The sequence below is a fragment of the Balaenoptera physalus genome (assembly GCF_965194825.1).
Source record: "Balaenoptera physalus genome assembly, chromosome: 3".
In the NCBI taxonomy this organism is placed as follows: Eukaryota; Metazoa; Chordata; class Mammalia; order Artiodactyla; family Balaenopteridae; genus Balaenoptera; species Balaenoptera physalus.
In genome coordinates, this window is record NC_138890.1 from 8,509,980 (window position 1) to 8,531,642 (window position 21,663).

The following is a 21,663-nucleotide window of genomic DNA, read 5'->3' on the forward strand; positions in this document are numbered from 1 at the left end:
TTTCTTCTCCCCCTTCCTTCCCCCCCACCCTGCCCCGCCCTGCCTTTCTCCTTTGCCTTAACCCAATGGCCTGCAAAAACATACCCATAAGTGAGATTTTTTTGTTCAGAATTTCTGATTTCTTCTAAAAATAAGATTATATATTCTACTTCTACAATTTGCCTTTCTCACTAAAAATAAGATGTGAAAATCTATTCAAGACAATAGATAGATCTGACTGTTCTTTTTAAAATTATGTATTTGTTATGTCGTACAGATAATACATACATATAGGAAAAGTTCAATGGGGGATCTCCCTCCATCCCTAAGTTTTCCTCCCCAGAAACAACCACTGTGACCAGTTCCCTGATATCGTTTATATTTCAAGTACTGCGTGTATTATTTCTCTCAATAAGTAACCTACAGAGCATCGGTTGATTGCTACGTGCTAAGGTTACAAAGCCCTTTCCTGCAAGGGTGCTACAAGTGGAGGATTGGAGGGAAGATGTGGAGAGAGAGATGAGGTTGATCCATTCCAATAAAACTGACTCAACACATTGTCATATTGATGTATTAGCAAAATTTTTTTAACTGATAAGGAGATGTGGAAGAGAAATCAAGAAATTTGGCATAGTTGGTTGAAAGTAGATCTTAAAGGATGAATATCAAGTCATGGAGAATGGTTAGTGCAGTGGGTGAGAAATGTTACAACTTTGGGGTATAGTGTGAGCAAAAACACAGAGGCAAGGGGGAAATACATGTTCTGGGAACACTGAGTAATGAGTTATGGCTAGAGATTAAAGCTCTGTGTGTGTGTTACTGTCACAGGAATACACAAATAGATCAAAGAAACAATAGCTCAGAAGCAGACTCAGGCATGTATGGACTTTTAGTATGGGTTAGGGGGTAGTATTTCAAATCAATGGGGAAAGGAGGCAGTTGGGACAATTGGCTAAAGGATTAAGTTCTTAGATCCCCATTTCACATCATTCACAACAATAAATTCCAGGCAGACTGACTCAAACTTTAAAAAGAACTTTAAGATACTAGATGAAAGTACAGGAATAGTATTCCTAACAGATTTTGCTTTATATTTTTCAAAGGTATGGTATCAGTTGCATAGCCCAATGGTTAAGAGTACTGGTTTTTGATACTTACTAGCCAACCTGTGACCTACCTAATTTCTCTGTGCCTCAAGTTTCCTAAACTCTTGAGTGGGGTCAATAATGAGATTGCACTGAGGATTGGATGATATAATGTCTGTATGCAAAACACTTATCATAATGCCTGACATGTTATAAGTGCTCAATAAATATTGGCTACTATCATTATAGTTTTTAATGACGCAACCTTATATCAGTATAAAATCTCCCCCTCTTCCCTTTCTAACATTGGCCTTGAATTTTAGTCTAATATTGCCATAACATCTTCTTGCTCTTGTTGTTAGTATTTGTCTGATATGTCTCTTGTTTTCAACCTCTTTGTCATTTTCTCTTAATTGATGTTTTTTAATAAATAATACATAGCTGAAGAAACAAAAGAAAAAGAAAAAAGAAATAGTACATAGCTGGATTTTGTTTTTTAACGAAGTCTGAAAGTAACTCTCTTCTAACAGGGGAACTTAAACCACTTACATTTAATGTGATTATTGATATGTTTAATGTATTTTTGCCACCTCATTTTACATTTATCTTATGTTTTCTATTTATCATGTGTGTTTGTTGTATGTTGATTGAGCCAGTTCTCTTTTTTTAAATTTTATTTATTTCTTTATACAGCAGGTCCTTATTAGTCATCAATTTTATACACATCAGTGTATACATGTCAATCCGAATCGCCCAGTTCATCACGCCACCACCACCACCCCCCCGCCGTTTTTCCCCCTTGGTGTCTATACGTTTGTTATCTATATCTGTGTCTTAATTTCTTCCCTGCAAACCGGTTCATCTGTACCATTTTTCTAGGTTCCACATACATGCGTTAATATACGATATTGGTTTTTCTCTTTCTGACTTACTTCACTCTGTATGACAGTCTCTAGCTCCATCCACACCTCTACAAATGACCCAATTTCGTTCCTTTTTATGGCTGAGTAATATTCCATTGTATATATGTACCACAACTTCTTTATCCATTCATCTGTTGATGGCCATTTAGGTTGCTTCCATGACCTGGCTATTGTAAATAGTGCCACAATGAATATTGGGGTGCATGTGTCTTTTTTAATTATGGTTTTCTCTGGGTATATGCCCAGTAGTGGGATTGCTGGATCATATGGTAATTCCATTTTTAGTTTTTTAAGGAACCTCCATACTGTTCTCCATAGTGGCTGTATCAATTTACATTCCCACCAACAGTGCAAGAGGGTTCCCTTTTCTCCACACCGTCTCCAGCATTTGTCGTTTGTAGATTTTCTGATGATGCCTATTCTAACTGGTGTGAGATGATACCTCGTTATAGTTTTGATTTACATTTCTCTAATAATTAGTGATGTTGCGCAGCTTTTCATGTGCTTCTTGGCCATCTGTATGTCTTCTTTGGAGAAATGTCTATTTAGGTCTTCTGCCCATTTTTGGACTGGGTTCTTTGTTTTTTTAATATTGACCTGCATGGGCTGTTTATATGTTTTGGAAATTAATCCTTTGTCCATTGATTCATTTGCAAATATTTTCTCCCCTTCTGAGGGTTGTCTTTTCGTCTTGCTTATGGTTTCCTTTGCTGTGCAAAAGCTTTGAAGTTTCATTAGATCCCATTTGTTTATTTTTGTTTTTATTTCCATTACTCTAGGAGGTGGATCAAAAAAGATCTTGCTGTGATTTATGTCAAAGAGTGTTCTTCCTATGTTTTCCTCCAAGAGTTTTATAGTGTCCGGTCTTACATTTAGGTCTTGAGTCCATTTTGCGTTTATTTTTGTGTATGGTGTTAGGGAGTGTTCTGATTTCATTCTTTTACATGTAGCTATCCAGTTTTCCCAGCACCACATATTGAAGAGACTGTCTTTTCTCCATTGTATATCCTTGCCTCCTTTGTCATAGATTAGTTGACCATAGGTGCGTGGGTTTATCTCTGGGCTTTCTATCTTGTTCCATTGATCTATGTTTCAGTTTTTGTGCCAGTACCATATTGTCTTGATTACTGTAGCTTTGTAGTATAGTCTGAAGTCAGAGAGTCTGATTCCTCCAGCTCCGTTTTTTTCCCTCAAGACTGCTTTGGCTATTCGGGGTCTTTTGTGTCTCCATACAAATTTTAAGGTTTTTTGTTCTAGTTCCGTAAAAAATGCCATTGGTAATTTGATAGGGATTGCATTGAATCTGTAGATTGCTTTGGGTAGTATGGTCATTTTCACAATATTGATTCTTCCAATCCAAGAACATGGTATATCTCTCCATCTGTTGGTATCATCTTTAATTTCTTTCAACAGTGTCTTATAGTTTTCTGCATACAGGTCTTTTGTCTCCTTAGGTAGGTTTATTCCTAGGTATTTTATTCTTTTTGTTGCAGTGGTAAATGGGAGTGTTTCCTTAATTTCTCTTTCAGATTTTTCATCATTCGTGTATAGGAATGCAAGAGACTTCTGTGCATTAATTTTGTATCCTGCAACTTTACCAAATTCATTGATTAGCTCTAGTAGTTTTCTGGTGACATCTTTAGGATTCTCTATGTATAGTATCATGTCATCTGCAAACAGTGACAGTTTTACTTCTTCTTTTCCAATTTGTATTCCTTTTATTTCCTTTTCTCCTCAGATTGCCGTGGCTAGGACTTCCAAAACTATGTTGAATAATAGTGGCGAGAGTGGACATCCTCATCTTGTTCCTGATCTTAGAGGAAATGCTTTCAGTTTTTCACCACTGAGAATGATGTTTGCTGTGGCTTTGTCGTATATGGCCTTTGTTATGTTGAGGTAGGTTCCCTCTATGCCCACATTCTGGAGAGTTTTTATCATAAATGGGTGTTGAATTTTGTCAAAAGCTTTTTTTTTTTAATTTTTATTTATTTATTTATTTGTTTATGGCTGTGTTGGGTCTTCGTTTCTGCGCGAGGGCTTTCTCTATTTGCGGCAAGTGGGGGCCATTCCTCATCGCGGTGTGCGGGCCTCTCATTATCGCGGCCTCTCTTGTTGCGGAGCACAGGCTCCAGACGCACAGGCTCAGTAATTGTGGCTCACGGGCCTAGTTACTCTGCAGCATGTGGAATCTTCCCAGACCAGGGCTCGAACCCGTGTCCCCTGCGTTGGCAGGCAGATTCTCAACCACTGCGCCACCAGGGAAGCCCCGTCAAAAGCTTTTTCTGCACCTATTGAGATGATCATATGGTTTTTATCCTTCAATTTGTTAATATGGTGTATCACGCGGATTGATTTGCGTATATTGAAGAATCCTTGCATCCCTGGGATAAATCCCACTTGATCATGGTGTATGATCCTTTTAATGTGTTGTTGGATTCTGTTTGCTAGTATTTTGTTGAGGATATTTGCATCTATATTCAGCAGTGTTATTCGTCTGTAATTTTCTTTTTTTGTAGTATCGTTGTCTGGTTTTGGTATCAGGGTGGTGGTGACCTCATGGAATGAGTTTGGGAGTGTTCCTTCCTCTGCAATTTTTTGGAAGAGTTTGAGAAAGATGGGTGTTAGCTCTTCTCTAAATGTTTGATAGAATTCACCTGTGAAGCCATCTGGTCCTGGACTTTTGTTTGCTGGAAGATTTTAAATCACAGTTTCAATTTCATTACTTGTGATTGGTCTGTTCATATTTTCTATTTCTTCCTGGTTCAGTCTTGGGAGGTTATACCTTTCTAAGAGTTTGTCCATTTCTTCCAGGTTGTCCATTTTGTTGGCATAAAGTTGCTTGTAGTAGTCTCTTAGGATGCTTTGTATTTCTGCAGGGTCTGTTGTAACTTCTCCTTTTTCATTTCTAATTTTATTGATTTGAGTCCTCTCCCTCTTTTTCTTGATGAGTCTGGCTAAAGGTTTATCAATTTGGTTTATCTTCTCAAAGAACCAGCTTTTAGTTTTATTGATCTTTGCTATTGTTTTCTTTGTTTCTATTTCATTTATTTCTGCTCTGATCTTTATGATTTCTTTTATTCTGCTAACTTTGGGTTTTGTTTGTTCTTCGTTCTCTAGTTTCTTTAGGTGTAAGGTTAGATTGTTTATTTGAGATTTTTCTTGTTTCTTGAGGTAGGCTTGTATAGCTATAAACTTCCCTCTTAGAACTGCTTTTGCTGCATCCCATAGCTTTTGGTCCGTCGTGTTTTCATTGTCATTTGTCTCTAGGTACTTTTTGATTTCCTCTTTGATTTCTTCAGTGATCTCTTGGTTATTTAGTAACGTATTGTTTAGCCTCCATGTGTTTGTGTTTTTTACGTTTTTTTCCCTGTAATTCATTTCTAATCTCATAGGGTTGTGGTCAGAAAAGATGCTAGATATGATTTCAATTTTCTTAAATTTACTGAGGCTGGATTTGTGACCCAAGATGTGATCTATCCTGGAGAATGTTCCATGTGCACTTAAGAAGAAATTGTAATCTACTGTTTTTGTATGGAATGTCCTATAAATATCAATTAAATCTATCTGATCTATTGTGTCATTTAAAGCTTCTGTTTCCTTATTTATTTTCATTTTGGATGATCTGTCCATTGGTGTAAGTGAGGTGTTAAAATCCCCCACTATTATTGTGTAACTGTCGATTTCCTCTTTTATAGCTGTTAGCAGTTGCCTTATGTATTGAGGTGCTCCTATGTTGGGTGCATATATATTTATAATTGTTATATCTTCTTCTTGGATTGATCCCTTGATCATTATGTAGTGTCCTTCCTTGTCTCTTGTAACATTCTTTATTTTAAAGTCTATTTTATCTGATATGAGTATTGCTACTCCAGCTTTCTTTTGATTTCCATTTGCATGGAATATCTTTTTCCATCCCCTCACTTTCAGTGTGTATGTGTCCCTAGGTCTAAAGTGGGTCTCTTGTAGACAGCATATAGATGGGTCTTGTTTTTGTGTCCATTAAGCAAGCCTGTGTCTTTTGGTTGGAGCATTTAATCCATTCACGTTTAAGGTAATTATCGATATGTATGTTCCTATGACCATTTTCTTAATTGTTCTGGATTTCTTTTTGTAGGTCCTTTTCTTCTCTTGTGTTTCCCTCTTAGAGAAGTTCCTTTAGCATTTGTTGTAGAGCTGGTTTGGTGGTGCTGAATTCTTTTAGCTTTTGCTTGTCTGTAAAGCTTTTGATTTCTCCATCGAATCTGTATGAGACCCTTGCCAGGTAGAGTAATCTTGGTTGTAGGTTCTTCCCTTTCATCTCTTCAGATATTTTCTCGGGTCCTTTCTCTCTGTCTTCTCCTCTGGGACCCCTATAATGCGAATGTTGTTGCGTTCAATGTTGTCCCAGAGGTCTCTTAGTCTGTCTTCATTTCTTTTCATTCTTTTTTCTTTATTCTGTTCTGCAGCAGTGAATTCCACCATTCTGTCTTCCAGGTCACTTATGCGTTCTTCTGCCTCAGTTATTCTGCTATTGATTCCTTCTAGTGTAATTTTCATTTCAGTTATTGTATTGTTCATCTCTGTTTGTTTGTTCTTTAATTCTTCTAGGTCTTTGTTAAACATTTCTTGCATTTTCTCAATCTTTGCCTCCATTCTTTTTCCAAGATCCTGGATCATCTTCACTATCATTATTCTGAATTCTTTTTCTGGAAGGTTGCCTATCTCCACTTCATTTAGTTGTTTTTCTGGGGTTTTACCTTGTTCCTTCATCTGGTACATAGCCCTCTGCCTTTTCATCTTGTCTATCTTTCTATGAATGTGGTTTTTGTTCCACAGGCTGTAGGACTAGTTCTTCTTGCTTCTGTTGTCTGCCCTGTGGTGGATGAGGCTATCTAAGAGGCTTGTGCAAGTTTCCTGATGGGAGGGACTGGTGGTGGGTGAGCCAGTTCTCTTTACTCTTCTCAATTTGCTCCACCTTTTCTTCAGTATGTTAATTTGTAAAAGTACAAGTTATGGTCAAAATTAAGAGTATTATTTGGTGTTGTTTCCTGATTATCAATTATTTTGTCCTTTTCTGCCTTGTTTTGTATTTATATTATTAAAATCATCCATGTTATTCAATACTTATTTTTTTAATATATCACAAAGAAAAACACTGATGGATTTAATAGACTTAAATTATAACATTCTCTATATTAAACAAGAGTAAAGAGTAAGTGATAAGTGATAAACTTGGAGATATATTCCTAATATAAAGAGAAGATTATATCCCCAGTAGAGTTCTTGCCACACCAACAATACAAACACCCAACAGGAATTGACCAAAAAAAAAATGCCCCATAGAACAGAAAGGGTTATGACAACTTAAAGTCATCCATGTTACTTATTTTAAAATGTTATATTTTATGGGAAATATAAAGAAATAGAAAAAATAATTTCTTTATATACTACATGTTCCAAAATTTCACTGTGGTTTACTCAGTAGGCTTCTTTGATCTGGAAATTCATGTCTTTCAGCTCTGGGAAAGTATTTTACATTATTTTCTTAGATAACATGCTCCTTTTGGATTTTTTTTCCCTTTTTGTTTCTTTCTTTCTAAAACTCCTCAGACTCTTTATCTTTTTGGTCTCCTTTCTTGCAGAGTGTCACCACTTTATATCTAATCCTTTTATTGAATTTTCATGTTGGCTTCCATAATTTTAATTTCTTAAAGCTCTGTCTTATTCTTTTTTTACTTGCAACTATTCTTGTTTTATCTGTTTGAAGATACAAATTAAAAGTGTTCCTAAGAGTTTACTTGTTCCCAGAGATTATTTTAGGACAGTTATGGAGTCTCCTTAACACAAACACTATCACAATTGGGAATCCACTGAGGCTGTGAGTTTATCTGTGGCTGTAATTCTGCTACCTGCAAGATAAAACTTTATGGTTAGTTTTAGATTATTTCAGCCTGAGGATGTAGGAAATAAGACATTCTTTTAGTAAAGTAAGATAAAGTCCCTGATTCCCTGACAAGTGACTTGAGCAAATATTTTAGGACTTTGAGCTTGTCATTCTTTTTTTTTTTAAGCTCCCCATCACATATAGAAGCAACCAACTGGCCTTGCAGTCCTCGAATTCCTCACTTGCTCCTTGGACTTCCATGCCAGTGGCCTAAAGCATATGTCATTGTGCAGGGCACCTTCTGGTTGGGGACCACTTGCTCAAACCTCAGCTCTGTCCTCAGCAGCAGCAGGGAAGCCTGACTGGGCAAAGGGAAGGAGACAAGACATACAAACATTGTGTACCCTAGAACTCAGCATGGTCTGTCCACTCACACACCTAAGTGTGTTACTCCATCTCTCCTCTTGTTCCTTACTGTGTTTTAAGTTGATTTAGTAAACCATGTGATTTAAGTATTTCAGTTTGGCCTGTGAACCTTTCTATGCTGTGACCTCCAACATGGCTTGCCTGGTGATATAGTTGGAGCCTGTCATTGCATTAAGGTAATTTCCCACGTGGCAGGCACAGACACCAAAACCCAGACACTGATGTGACCAGCCCTGGGTGCTGGATGCTAACTCTTGATCCTCTGGCACTGGTAACCCCAGAAAACCTTGTATAGCTGCTGCTACTGTTACCAAAAGAGGAGGTCCAGCTGCTTGCTGTTCAAAAGCCAATAAAGAGGCAAGATTGGTGGAAAGGAAAGTTTGCTTTATCCTGGACGACAGCAACCAGTGGGAGGGCAGACTCCTGTCCAAAGGCTGACTTCCTCTCCCACTGACAACCAGTGGGCAAGAGCTTTTATAGACGGAGGGAGGGGGCTACATGCAGAAGCAGTACATTCAGCTCTCACAGTCATCTTGAAATTGGTCAGGCAGTGGTCTGAGCAGTGTCATTTTGATTGTTTTAAGTACAGTTAATCTTCACTTCCAGGGTTGGTTTCTTCCCATTTCCTTGAGGCCAATTCTTGGAATTGGGGCAGCTTATGTCATTGCTACAGTCTGGTCATCATGTAGTTAACGTCTTCCACCTGGTGGGGGTTTCAGTATCTCTAAGACAGCTCAGAGGATCTGGCTCAGAATATTATCTATAGTCCTTGAGAAGGAACTAAAGGTCCTTGACTATGCTTAATGACTAATATTATTTGGTCTCCTTTATCGGTTTTCCTTTGTTTCTGCATTTTCTCACTTCTCTGATTAAACGTATTCTTTGGCTAAAGTTTTTCCACAGACAAAAGGCAGGCAGAGGACATGGCAGGGAAGGACCATAGGGTCCTCTCCATTTCACTACCTTCCCAGCATGGGTCCCCTGAAATTCTTGCCTTCTGCATTGCTAGCTTAGGATTCAAGTGATGCTGGACCTGCTTTGTGGAGCCTAGCCCTGTGCTAGAAGGGAGGCAAGGAAGTGCGGGATCTGACTTCTAGAGTGAGAAGCATAGGAGGTGTTGAATTGATCTGGGCAGTCAAAAAAGAATAACAAATATTCCCTACAGTTGACCTGGTCTGCCATCCTTCTCTCTGCAGGTATGCAGACAGGGATAGATGGACGGCTGGTTGCAACTATTAATCCTGGTTGTGCCTGGGAGGTGAGCTTTTACATTATTCATTGTTTTATTCTTTAGACTTGACCTTATTGTTTGGGAGGTGTGGTGTAAGGCCTAAAATTAAGGTCCACTATTATGTGCTGCCTTGACATCTAGGTAAAACTGGGATGGTCTTGAATGGCCTACTGTAAGTTCACCTCCTCACTCTGCTCCCACAGAAATGATCCCCTAGCAAACAATCCTCCTTATCATGGGGACCAGGCGCAGTTCCTGCTGATCCCCAAGTAGTGGGCTTCAGTGCCCTGCCAACCTGCAGAATTATTCAAACAAGCCACTCACATCCACCCATGGGAACCAGAGGGCACTTCATCCTCTTATCACTACAAAGCCTGCCTCTGACAACGCCTGGCTATTCACTCTGTTGTTGACTATAGCCCCATGGAACCCTGTGTGACACATGGCATCCTCCCACCCCCCAGGGCTATGAGTATAGGTGACTAATAAAGTGCTATCTGTCCAGTATCAGATGTCATGTGTTCTACTATCCCCATAACAGTTGGGCAGGAATCCCTCTCTCATCCAAGAGGTGAAGAGGAGACAATCAAAGCAGAAAGGAATATAAATCATAAATCTTTTTAGAACACCATTTAGACAGAATAAGTCAGGATCTCAAATGTCTTTACCCTTTGACTCAGTTCCAACAAATTACTCTGTAGAAATATTTGCGCAAGATCTCAGTGATAAAACACATAAGGATGTTCATTGCAGCATTATTTGTTATAGGATGAAAATGGAAGCAGCCTAAGTGTCTTGTCTATCAGTAGGGAATTGAATAAATAATTCCACACCATGCAATGTGGTGAAGTCATTAAAATTGAAGTGATATATAATTTACAATAGCTACTCAAAATATGTCAGTGTTATGAGTTAACTACATAGCAACATCTTTATTTTAATCCCCTAGCATTTCTCTATTCCCAAACTTGCTCTGCACCAACTATCTGATTTTATTGCCTAGAACTATTTGCATGAAAAATGCATTTTTTGACAAATAAAAGAAAGAAAATAAAATCTTGTTAGTGCCATGAATGTATTTCTTTCCCCTAAAGAGTAAATGGATTGGCATGATTAACCCCACTTGAAATATGAGAAAATTGAGATTGAGTAAAATTAATAATCCTGACATAAAATCACTGAGCACAGAGAAGGTATATCTTAAACATTTGTTGGATGAATGAGTAGATGATGGGTGGGTGGATGGGTGGATGATGGGTGGGTAGGTGGAGGGATGAATAAAGTTCCTAACTCCCATTTTTTTTTTTTTAAACAAGGTTTTTTTTTCTTTAATTTTTATTTTATTTTATTTATTTATTTATGGCTGTGTTGGGTCTTCGTTTCTGTGCGAGGGCTTTCTCCAACTGCGGCAAGTGGGGGCCACTCTTCATCGCGTTGCGCGGGCCTCTCACTATCGCGGCCTCTCATGTTGCGGAGCACAGGCTCCAGACGCGCAGGCTCAGTAATTGTGGCTCACAGGCCCAGCCGCTCTGCGGCATGTGGGATCTTCCCAGACCAGGGCTCGAACCCGTGTCCCCTGCATTGGCAGGCAGATTCTCAACCACTGCGCCACCAGGGAAGCCCCTAACTCCCATTTTTATGCACTTGTTACAAAAGTTAGCTTCTTAACTTAATGAGTATCTTTGGACCTGAATTTTCAAATGCAATAAGAACATATTAATAGATTTAAGGTGATATGAAAAGGCACTAGTTAATATTTCTGTAGGATTTGCTTCAGTTCCTCACATCCCAAAGATTTCGACCTGTTTCATAAACCCAGCACTTGAAGCTACTTTGAATTTCTTATTCCTTAGGTTCCCCGGAAGGTGGCAGTATGGTGTAAGGACTAAGTACTCTAAGTTCAAATAGGATTCAACCATCATCCTCATCATTATCAATAAAATAATATTAATAACAAGGGACCTTATTTGCACCCTGCCATGATCCAAGTACAGTGTTCATTGTTTTCCAAGCATAAATGTATATTTAAATGTTTACAGTGAACAAACATAAGAGAACTTTTCCCCTATTTCCAAATAAGATAATGTTGAACATAATTTATAATGAATTTTACACTTGACCTTATTTTTTTGGTAAATACAGTTGTGAAAATTGAGTTACAGACTCTTTCTTTTAAAAAAATTCTCCCCTTAATATGCACCTTTTCTGAAATTGGTCAAGACAATTAGGCACACTAAGGCAGCACATCCAGAAAGATAACCTCCCCCTTTTTTTTTCTTTAGTTTGAAGTTTTAATGTCAAAATAACCCTTTCATGCAGACGTAGAGAATGGACTTGAGGATATGGGGAGGGGGAAGGGTAAGCTGGGACGAAGTGAGAGAGTGACACGGTCATACATACACTACCAAATGTAAAACAGATAGCTAGTGGGAAGCAGCCGCATAGCACAGGGAGATCAGCTCGGTGCTTGGTGACCATATAGAGGTATGGGATAGGGAGGGTAGGAGGGAGACGCAAGAGGGAGGAGATATGGGGATATATGTATACATATAGCTGATTCACTTTGTTATACAGCAGAAACTAACACACCATTGTAAAGCAATTATACTCCAATAAAGATGTTTAAAAAAAATAAAAATAAGGCAGCTTTATGCGGTTAAAACATTTGTTCTTTGTCAAAGGTTATGTTCGTCTGTCCTCATCTGCTGTCACCACCTGCATCTTCTTTAAAGATCAGTTTTTTCATTGTAGCGAGGGCTACATGGGGCTCCTTCGCTACCCAGTTATGATTTACTGCCTAAATGTATAACACTGTCAAGCAAGAGCTCCACTGTGGTTTCACTTACATGCTGAGCTGGTCCTAGCGTTTTACGCAAATCTCGGCAGATCTTGGAGGGACAACACTGGTACTCCTCTTCACAGTCCTTTTTGCTTTTGCCACACGTCCCGTAGCCCCTGTCGCGTTGTTTGCAGCACTTTGTCAGGGAAGGGATGCCAATGTTCAGATGAACACCAAACGGTGAAGAGCCACATCCCTTCGGTGGGGATGGTTTTTCATCACAACGTGGGAAAGGCTTAGATCCAGCACTGCATTTACACTGGCAGAGCCAGTCCTCTCCTCCCAGGAGGTCCAAGACTGCACTCAGGCATTTGTCTATCTTGTGAACACCCTTCCGGTTGGCCTGCAGGGTAGACCTCCAGTCGGTGGTCTGGGCCTGCTCCTGGCACCTGGAAGTAGTGGTCAGGAGGAAGAGGAGGGAGGGAGAAAAGTCATCGGCGCCGCGTGGGACCCCACGGGTCCCTGGAGCCGCGTGATGGGTGCACCTCCACGGAGCCCCCAGGATGCCCTCGGCAGCCTTGCTGAACCCGGGCTGAGTGGCTGCAACCAGCTCAATACCCATGTGTCCTTCCTGGCTGCGAGGCTGGTCCTAGCCGCCTTCACTGGGCTTCCACCTGGGAGGCGGGCCCATGTACAGTATTTCTAAATCTTGTCTCAGAATAAAACCAGAAAGAGCTGGAAACCTTGAATTCTTTTCTCCTGTTTTGATGATACAGCCAAATAAGGGAAGGATTGTGTTAGGTCAAGTTCTGTAGGTGGGGGCTGGGTGCTCGTGATTTGTTGGGGATGCTGCCAGGAGAGAGAGAGAGTGAGGAAAACAGGATAAGGCAGATGAAGGAGTTGAACCAAAATGCATGTTCTTTGGACTTCCCTGGTGGTCCAATGGTTAAGACTCCGTGCTTCCACTACAGGGGGCAGGGGTTGGATCTCTGGTCAGGGAACTGAGATCCCGCATGCCCTGCAGCATGGCCAAAAAATAAAAAAATAAATTAAAAAATAGAGGTAGGTTCAGCCAAAGTCAAACATCACCCTGATTCCAGGAGGAGCCCTGGAGCATGGGTGGTAACACAGAGTTGCTCCCACTCTGAGATAAGGGGCTGGCCTTTCGTACCCCCATCTCTAACAGTCATTAGTCAAGATGCTCCCTAAGGTTGAGGATCATAACCTGCCAGAGCAGCTCCCGTTTAGATGAGGACAATTTTTTGAAGGAAAGGGCAGATGTGAGTGATAATGTAACAAAGCAGGACCCCATGGGGCCTTCCCAGGACAGGCACCCTCACTTCATGTCCTCCACCCACCTCTTGTTTGTAGAAAAACTTTATCCTCCTAGGTCTTCCCTGAGTTCCAAAGTATAAATTTAATCAGAGAAGTGAGAAAATGCAGAAAAAAAGGAAAAAAGTCAAGTGAGACAAAATAATAGTTTAGCCATTAAACAAAGCCAAGGACCTTTAGTTCCTCCTCAAGGGCTATAGATAATATTCTGTCCATGTCCTTTGAGCTGTTTTGCAGATACTGAAACCCCCACCAGATGGAAAGAAGTTAACTGTATGCTGCCCACAAGCATGTAGACCCCAGACCGGTTGGAACCAGAAGGTTGATGATGTTGACTCCCAATTACCTTTCACCACCAACCAATCAAAAGAATGTCCACAAGCTGATCACACCCTGCAACCTTCTCCCTCACCCTGTCTTTAAAAACCTTTCCCTGAAAGCCATCGTGGAGTTTAGGCCTTGGAGCTCTAGCTGCCTGGACTCCTTGCTTGGCACCCTGCAATAAACCCTGCCTGCACTTTCCTTCACCACAACCTGGTGTCAGTAGATTGGCTTTACTACGAGTGGGCGAGCAGACCCAAGTTTGGTTCAGTAACAGTAACAGACTTCGCACAACAGCTGGGAGATGGGTACATAAAGAAAAATCCTTGGGACTTCCCTGGTGGTCCAGTGGTTGAGACTTTGCCTTCCAATGCAGGGGGTGAGGGTTCAATCCCTGGTCAGGGGCCTAAGATCCCACATGCCTCATAGCCAGAAAACCAAAGCATAAAACAGAAGCAGTGTTGTAACAAATTCTATAAAGACTTTAAAAAATGGTCCACATCAAAAAAATCTTAAAAGAAAAAAAGAAAAATCCCTTCATTCTTTGGTGTGGGGGGGGGGAGTACACTCATGACATTAACAAAATTTGATTTTTTTTCTTTATTTGTTTTTTTTTTAAATATATTTTCATGGAACTAGTTCTAAGGAGTAGGCTAGGAAATGGGGCTGGGGGAGGTACTAACATCATCCTCTACACCAACACTTAACATGAATTAAGCCTGAGTGACACCATAATCCTTGAGACTGTAAAGAATTAAGAATTACGTGTAAGCTACTCACCCCTGGCTTTATCATGTGATGATGCAACATGGTTTATGGGAAATCATTATTTTGAACACTTTACAATGAAGAGGAAGTGACATTCATATTCTGTATAGCAACTTTTGAGGCAGTGGGTAAACATAACCAGACAAAGTTTTGAGCACTGTAGTGAACATTCCTGGTGCTCTGCCCAGATCCCATTCATCACTTTGCCTGTCAAGTTATGTACACACCCCACCCCCAGAGGCAGCCCATAACCAATGACTGACTAAAACAGGGGGATGAAAGGCTTTGCCTCAAGATGGTTCATCTCCATGGTACCCACTCCAGAGCTCCCCCATGGAATTAGCTGAGACAACGCATATCCTCCCTAAAATAATCATGTGCATTCCAAACCCTTCTCCCCCTGCCCCCAACAAACCATGTACATCCCAACAATTACCCCCCAACAAATTATTTGCATGCTAACTGTTCCCCCCAACATATCATGTGCAGTCTGTTACCCTCTAAAAAAATCATTTGCATGCCAACACTTACTCCTCCAACAAATTATGTCATCCCAACCCTTACTAACCCAACAAACCATGTGATCACAACCCTGCCTCTCAGACAAATCAAGTACATCCAAACCCTTACAAAAGCATGTGCATTCCCCAACAAAGCATGTGCATCTTAATTCCTACCTCAAGATCTGCTAAAAGGAGACTGGCCTAAGATAACCACATCATAAAGGAATTTCTATCCATTAGTAGAAGTTACTTTTGGAGCTATTGTGAAGGTTTCCTGGGAGGAAATAGCTCTTCTCCATCTGGGAGTTGGAAGGGGAGCTAGAGTTAGAGAGAGAAAGGAAATTTCAGGTAGAGGGAACAGCGTGTGCAAAAACAAGACTCCATGAGAATGGGGATTTTTGTCTGTTCACTATTTTATCCCTTGGACCAAGAATGGAGCAGTGCCCTCTGGGGTGAGGCTGGAGATTGAGCCTGGACTCAGATATGTAGATGCCCAGAGATTCCCATTGTGGAGAGCTGCTGGCCCCCACCACCAGGAGACCTCTCAGGAGCTAGTCTGTGACTTGAAGCAGTTGATAACTACTCTAAGGGTTACAACAATGAATAAACAAAAATCCTTGCCCTATGGATCTGGCATTCCAGTAGTGGAGAGAGACAATAAACAAAATGAAGTAAATAAGCAAACTGTTTTGTATATTAGAAGGTGGTGGGTACAATGAATAAAAATAATTGGGCAATGGGGATGGGGCGTGTGTGTGTGATTTTAGACAGGGCAGTCAGGGAAGGCCTCACTGACAAGGGGACACTTAGCCAATAACTTGAAATGAGGAAGTGAGCCATATGGTTACCTGAAGGTATCTGAGGAAAAGCATTTAGATACAGGGAACAGCAAGGGCAAAGGCCCAGAGGCAGGGCAGTGCCTGGCATCTCCAAGGAAAGACAAAGAGCCAGTGTGGTCAAAGCAGAAAAAGTGAGGGGGAGTCTGGGAGGAAATGAGGGCAAGGATGTGACAGGGGCAGATCATGCAGGGCCCTACAGGCCACGGTGAGGAATTTGGCTTTTACTCTGAGTGATGTGGGAGGCACATGGGCTCTCAGCAGAGGAGGATCAGGATCTGACATGGATTTAACAGGATGACATTACCTCTGACCTCAGTAAAGCCTTGTTAAACATCACAACCTGGTTGAGATGAGCCAGGAGGAAGCAGAAGGAGTTTCTGAGTCTAGGGCATGAATGTCAGGGCTAGGAACCAGCACAAGACAGTGACCTCATAGAGGTCAAAAGTAGCAAAGACAGCTACCTGGCAGTAAGGTGGAAGGTCTGGCATGTATGTATGGATGGATGGATTGGGGATGGACAGAAAGATAGGTGGGTGAGTGGATGGATGGAAAGGTAGGTGAGTGGGTGGGTGGATGGATGGATGGATGGCTGGATAGAAAGGGCATCTGTAAGGTGGACCTGCAGGAAACTCTAAAAAAAATATTGAGGCACTTTTAGAGGGTCTGGTTTTCAGCAAGAAAGCCCCTGGAGTTTTATGCTGTAATAACTTGGTTATAAAAAACTATTATAGGGGCTTCCTTGGTGGCGCAGTGGTTAAGAATCCACCTTCCAATGCAGGAGACATGGGTTTGAGCTCTGGTCCAGGAAGATCCCACATGCCATGGATCAACTAAGCCCTTGTGCCACAACTACTGAGCCTGCGCTCTAGAGCCCACGAGTCACAACTACTGAGCCCATGCACCACAACTACTGAAGCCCACGCATCTAGAGCCCGTGCTCCACAACAAGAGAAGCCACCACATTAGGAAGCCCGGGCACCACAACGAAGTTTAGCCCCCGCTCGCCGCAACTAGAGAAAGCCCACGTGTGGCAACGAAGACCCAATGCAGCCCCAAATAAATTAATTTTTTTTAAAAAAGCTATTATAATCTCATCTTATCACAGGTAAAAAGCTAGGGATATTTGGTTTATCCTTGTGTGCTCTACTGAGGAGTGTAGGGTGGTAGAGAGCCAGCAGTGGCTTCTGGTTCTCTTTTGGGTTCTTTTAATAAATGCCTCATCAGCATACTGTTGGTAGACCAGAGAACAATACCGTGCAGATCTGGGTTCTCAGACTTGAGCATACATCAGAATCACCTGGAGAACCTGTTAAACACAACTTGCTGGGCCCCACCCCAGACCTTCTAGTTCATCAAATCTGGGGCAGAGCCTGAGAATCTGAATTTATACGTTCCCAGGTGATGCTGATGTTGCTGGTCCAGAGACCATACCTTGAGAACTAGTGATGTAGAGAAACATGGACACTGAAACATAGACTTTGATAGCTCTGTGTTGAAAGTAATTTTGAACATTCTGAATGTAAAGAAGATTCCAAAATATCTTAACTAACATATTTTCCACTTCTGTTTTCCTTTTCATATATGAGAAAGAGTGATATGTTGTAAAAGTTTTTCCCAAATAAATCTACAATAGCTTGTTCAATAAGGATAGCATAAAAATTCTAAAGAATAAGAAGGCATTGTGTCATAGTTTGTTAGGTTCGGTGGTACATAAAATACGGGCGTACCTTAAAATTAATGATGCCTTAGGTTTGGTTACATACGGAATGCATAGAGAGGGGAGATGTTAACTCTACCTTGGGGTAGGGAAAGGGGCAGAGTAGGGCTCTGGGGGATCTACCTTGGGGGTCAAGCAGGGACATAGAAAAGAATGCACACATGGAGGACTTGGCCAGGGGCAGAGCAGTGGAGGAAAAAGGGAAATTCCTGGTGGAGGGGACCACACGGAGGCTGGACCATGCCTGAGCAAGTACTCAGGGCAGATGAGCAGCCTGAGGGAGAGGGGTGGGAGATGAGGCTGGTGAGGTGGACTGGGGCCAGAGTGAGTATGATTTATGTGCCTATGAAGCACATTTGGCCTGCAAAGTATCTGTGGGGCTGTGAGGCAGGTGTGTGCTGGGCTCAGATTCTTGTTTCAGAAAGTTTTCCCGGATGCAAGGTAGAGCATGGGATGTAAAGACAACCATTTAGGAGACTGTTGAAGTTATATCATATCAGAGATGCCTTAGGGACAGAAAAGTTGAATAATTTTCCCGAAGTCACACAGCTAATAAGTGCCCAAGCCAAGATCTGAAACTAGGCAGTCTGGTTCTAGAGCCAGGACTCTGCAATAACATTGGCCTGACCATTAGGTGGCACTGCCTGTCTTTCTTGATCAACTCTTGCCTCCAACTCTCACCCACTCCCCACTTACCCCCTTCCCAGAGGGCCACTAGGAAGAAACAACAGGAAGGCCCAGTACATGGCTGCTGGGCCAGTGGGATGTTGAGAGCCCAACAGTCTTACTATGAAGGACTCATGGCCTTGTCCACCCCAATAAATGGCTAATTCCACCATGCTCCAACCACCCAAGGAGGTCCTTGTTCATCTTCTCTCATTCACACATTACTCTCCATCTCTCTCTGGAGTTGACTATACTTGGTGCCTCCACTTCTTCACCTCCCATTTTATCCTCGATCCACTTCATTCTGGCTTCCATCATCATCACCATCACCATCACCACCTTCACCACTATTATCACCACCATCATCACCTCCACTCCCATGATCTCTGCCACCACCTCCACTGTTTTCACCACCATCACCATCACCATAACCACCACCTTTATCACCACCAGCACCACCAGTACAATTGTCCCCACTGCCACCATCACCTCCACCACCACCTCTGCTAGCTTCACCAGCACCATCACCACCACCTACACCATCTTCATTACCACCATCATCCTCACCACTGGAACTACTCTTAGAATAGAACAACCTCCTTACTGCTCTGTCCTGTGAATATTTTTCAGTCTTAATTCAAGGTCTCTTTCCTTGGTCTTCCATGACACCATACTCTACTCATTTCCCCCCATCTGTCTGACCACGCTTGCCCTGTCTCATCTATTAGCTGCTCCTCCACTCCCTGATTTTATTTTTATTTTTTTATATAAATTTATTTATTGATTTATGGCTGGGTTGGGTCTTCATTGCTGCACATGGGATTTCTCTAGTTGCGGTGAGCAGGCTTCTCATTGCAGTGGCTTCTCTTGTTGCGGAGCACGGGCTCTAGGTGCGCGGGCTTCAGTAGTTGTGGTGCGTGGGCTCAGTAGTTGTGGCGCATGAGCTTAGTTGCTCCACAGCATGTGGGATCTTCCCAGACCAGGGCTTGAACCCATGTCCCCTGCATTGGCAGGTGGATTCTTAACCACTGTGCCACCAGGGAAGCCCCTCCACTCCCTGATTTTAAATTACTTACTCAGGACTCTATTCTCACTCTATAATCTCTCTCTAAATGATTTAATCCATTATCATGGCTATAACTACCATCTATTGGCTGGAGGTGGGAGGGAAAAGACCTCTTTTTTGTGATCTAGATTACATATACAATGTATATTGAAATCACAATACCTCAAAATCAACTTACCCAAAACTTAGTTTTATCTTTCCCCCAAAACCTGCTTTTCCTCCAATGTTCCCTTTCTCTGTAGTTCTACATAGAAAAGATTGTGTTAATTTTGTTCATTGCTATATCCCCAGAAAGTAGCACAGATCTTGTCACTCAGTGAGATTTGTCTTAATAAATATTTGTTGACAGAGGCAATGACTCCCAAATCCTGCAATTGGTCTAGATAGCTCCAAATGACCAAATAATACATCACCTTCTACCAGACTTTGAGACTCCAGTCAGATCTGGTGAGTGCCATATTTTGAGGGGGAAGGGGGATCACAGATGTGTAAAAAATGACACTTTCAGAAACTTTAGATAACTATAGAGACACCGTAAATTCTGGCTTACCCAGCTCCAAACCACAGGGTTATTTAAAGTTTATTTTGATCCCACAGTCACTTCCTGCTCCTCAGACAATGTTCTGTAATTAAAGGGCATTCCTTTCCTAGGGTCAATTGATTCTGTGATCCCAAAGGCGATCAACAATAGCTAGGAAAACCAATAGCTAGGAAGCATCTGAAAACAAGTGAAGAAAAGGTAAAGAAAATAAACTAATGAAAAGCAGAACCATGGGTCTGATGGTGAAAGATGGAAGAAGTTCACTTTTCTGATAGTGGTTTCCTACGTCAGCTGACCTAAGATACATGTCAAGTCTCATGAGATTTCCTTGAGATAGGAAAAGTGGTCGAGAGGGAGCAGAGTAGGGAGCTTTGAGAGCTGACTGGCAAGGGTTACCTGCACACAGGAATGCAAGGGTCATCGCTTCTTCCGGGTATGTGTAACCTTAACCTACCCCATATCAGGGGCTACTTGGTTCAACAATTAGCTGTCTTTTCCTTCTCCTCTTTCTTCTGCTCTGCTTTGAACACTCTCCTTTCACCCTTGGGTTATGGTTTCCTTCCTCACCACCCTATTCGAACTATGCTCTCAAATATCCCTAAAATTGTCCTTATGGTCGAATCCAATGAGTTGTTCATCTCCCTCTTCACAGGTCTTGTTTTCTAACTGATATTCTCTCCTCCTTGATAACTTCTGTGACCTAGCACTGCCCTGATTTTCCTCTGCCTCTCTTGCTATTCTTTCTTTCTCCTCCTTTTGCCTTTTCCTGAATGTTAATAATAATAACCAAAATTTTCGAGCACTCACTATGCACCTTGCATATTAATCCATTTAATCCTCATAATGGGCTCATAAGGTGGGTACTAATATTATTTCCACCTTACAGATGAGAAAACTGGAGCACAGAGAGGTTATGTTACTCATCCAAGGTCACACAGATTGTAAATGGCAGAACCAGGATTTGAATCCAAGCCTCCTGGCTTCAGATCTTTGTTAATATGCTTTTGGGTTTTTTCCTTCTCTTTTTCTGCTCTCTCTCCCTAGAGGAATCTTAAGATCCCGTGGCTTCAACAACCACCTCTGTGCAGGTGGCTCTCCAACTCTGAAATCCCTTCCATTCTCTGGCTCCAGATCAAATAACAATATCAATAGCCACAATATCAACCAAAGCTAACATATGTTGAGCACCTGGTATCAGGCTAAGATGTTCTATATTCATTATCGCACAGTACCTCCACATTACAGATGTAAAATGGCATCACAGAAATGGTGCTCAAAACCTCACAGTTATTTAGTTGCAGAGGCAGGTAATAGATCATAAAGCCTATCAAAATAATATAAGCTACTTGAAGGCAAACGTCCCCTCACTTTTGCAGCCCCTTCTGCAACATCTTACATATAAGAGGTATCCAGTATATATCTGTGGAGTCAAATTTAAGTGAGAGAGCGTGCAATTTTTTATATATCAATTATGCCTCAGTAAAGCTAAAAAATTCTTGTAACAAGAGAAGCTCAAAAAAGATGTTTCCTGCTTTTGGGCAACTGCAGGCAGAGTCCTGGAAACTTCTGAGTTGGATTATTTGTGAATTTCGGTTATCCATGACCTCTCTGACCGCATCACTAG

At 41.5% G+C, this 21,663-nt stretch overlaps 1 protein-coding gene and 1 pseudogene across 3 annotated transcripts in view; one reads left to right on the plus strand and one right to left on the minus strand.

Moving 5' to 3' along the window:
- ADGRE3 (adhesion G protein-coupled receptor E3) overlaps positions 1-21,663 on the plus strand; it is a 105,187-nt gene that overhangs the window by 39,719 nt on the left and 43,805 nt on the right. The window contains exon 1 of one of the 2 annotated variants that reach the window (XM_082454442.1): positions 15,966-20,472. The exons of the other annotated variant lie outside the window; for it this stretch is intronic. Within the exon in view, the coding sequence (XP_082310568.1) occupies positions 20,448-20,472 (25 nt within the window). The 5' untranslated portion in view covers positions 15,966-20,447. Of the gene's footprint in view, positions 1-15,965; positions 20,473-21,663 lie in introns of those variants that run through there. 2 annotated transcript variants of the gene reach the window in all.
- Positions 12,027-15,963, minus strand: LOC309657280 (group XIIA secretory phospholipase A2 pseudogene; annotated as a pseudogene). The gene has a single exon. The product of its transcript is annotated as a group XIIA secretory phospholipase A2 pseudogene (transcript).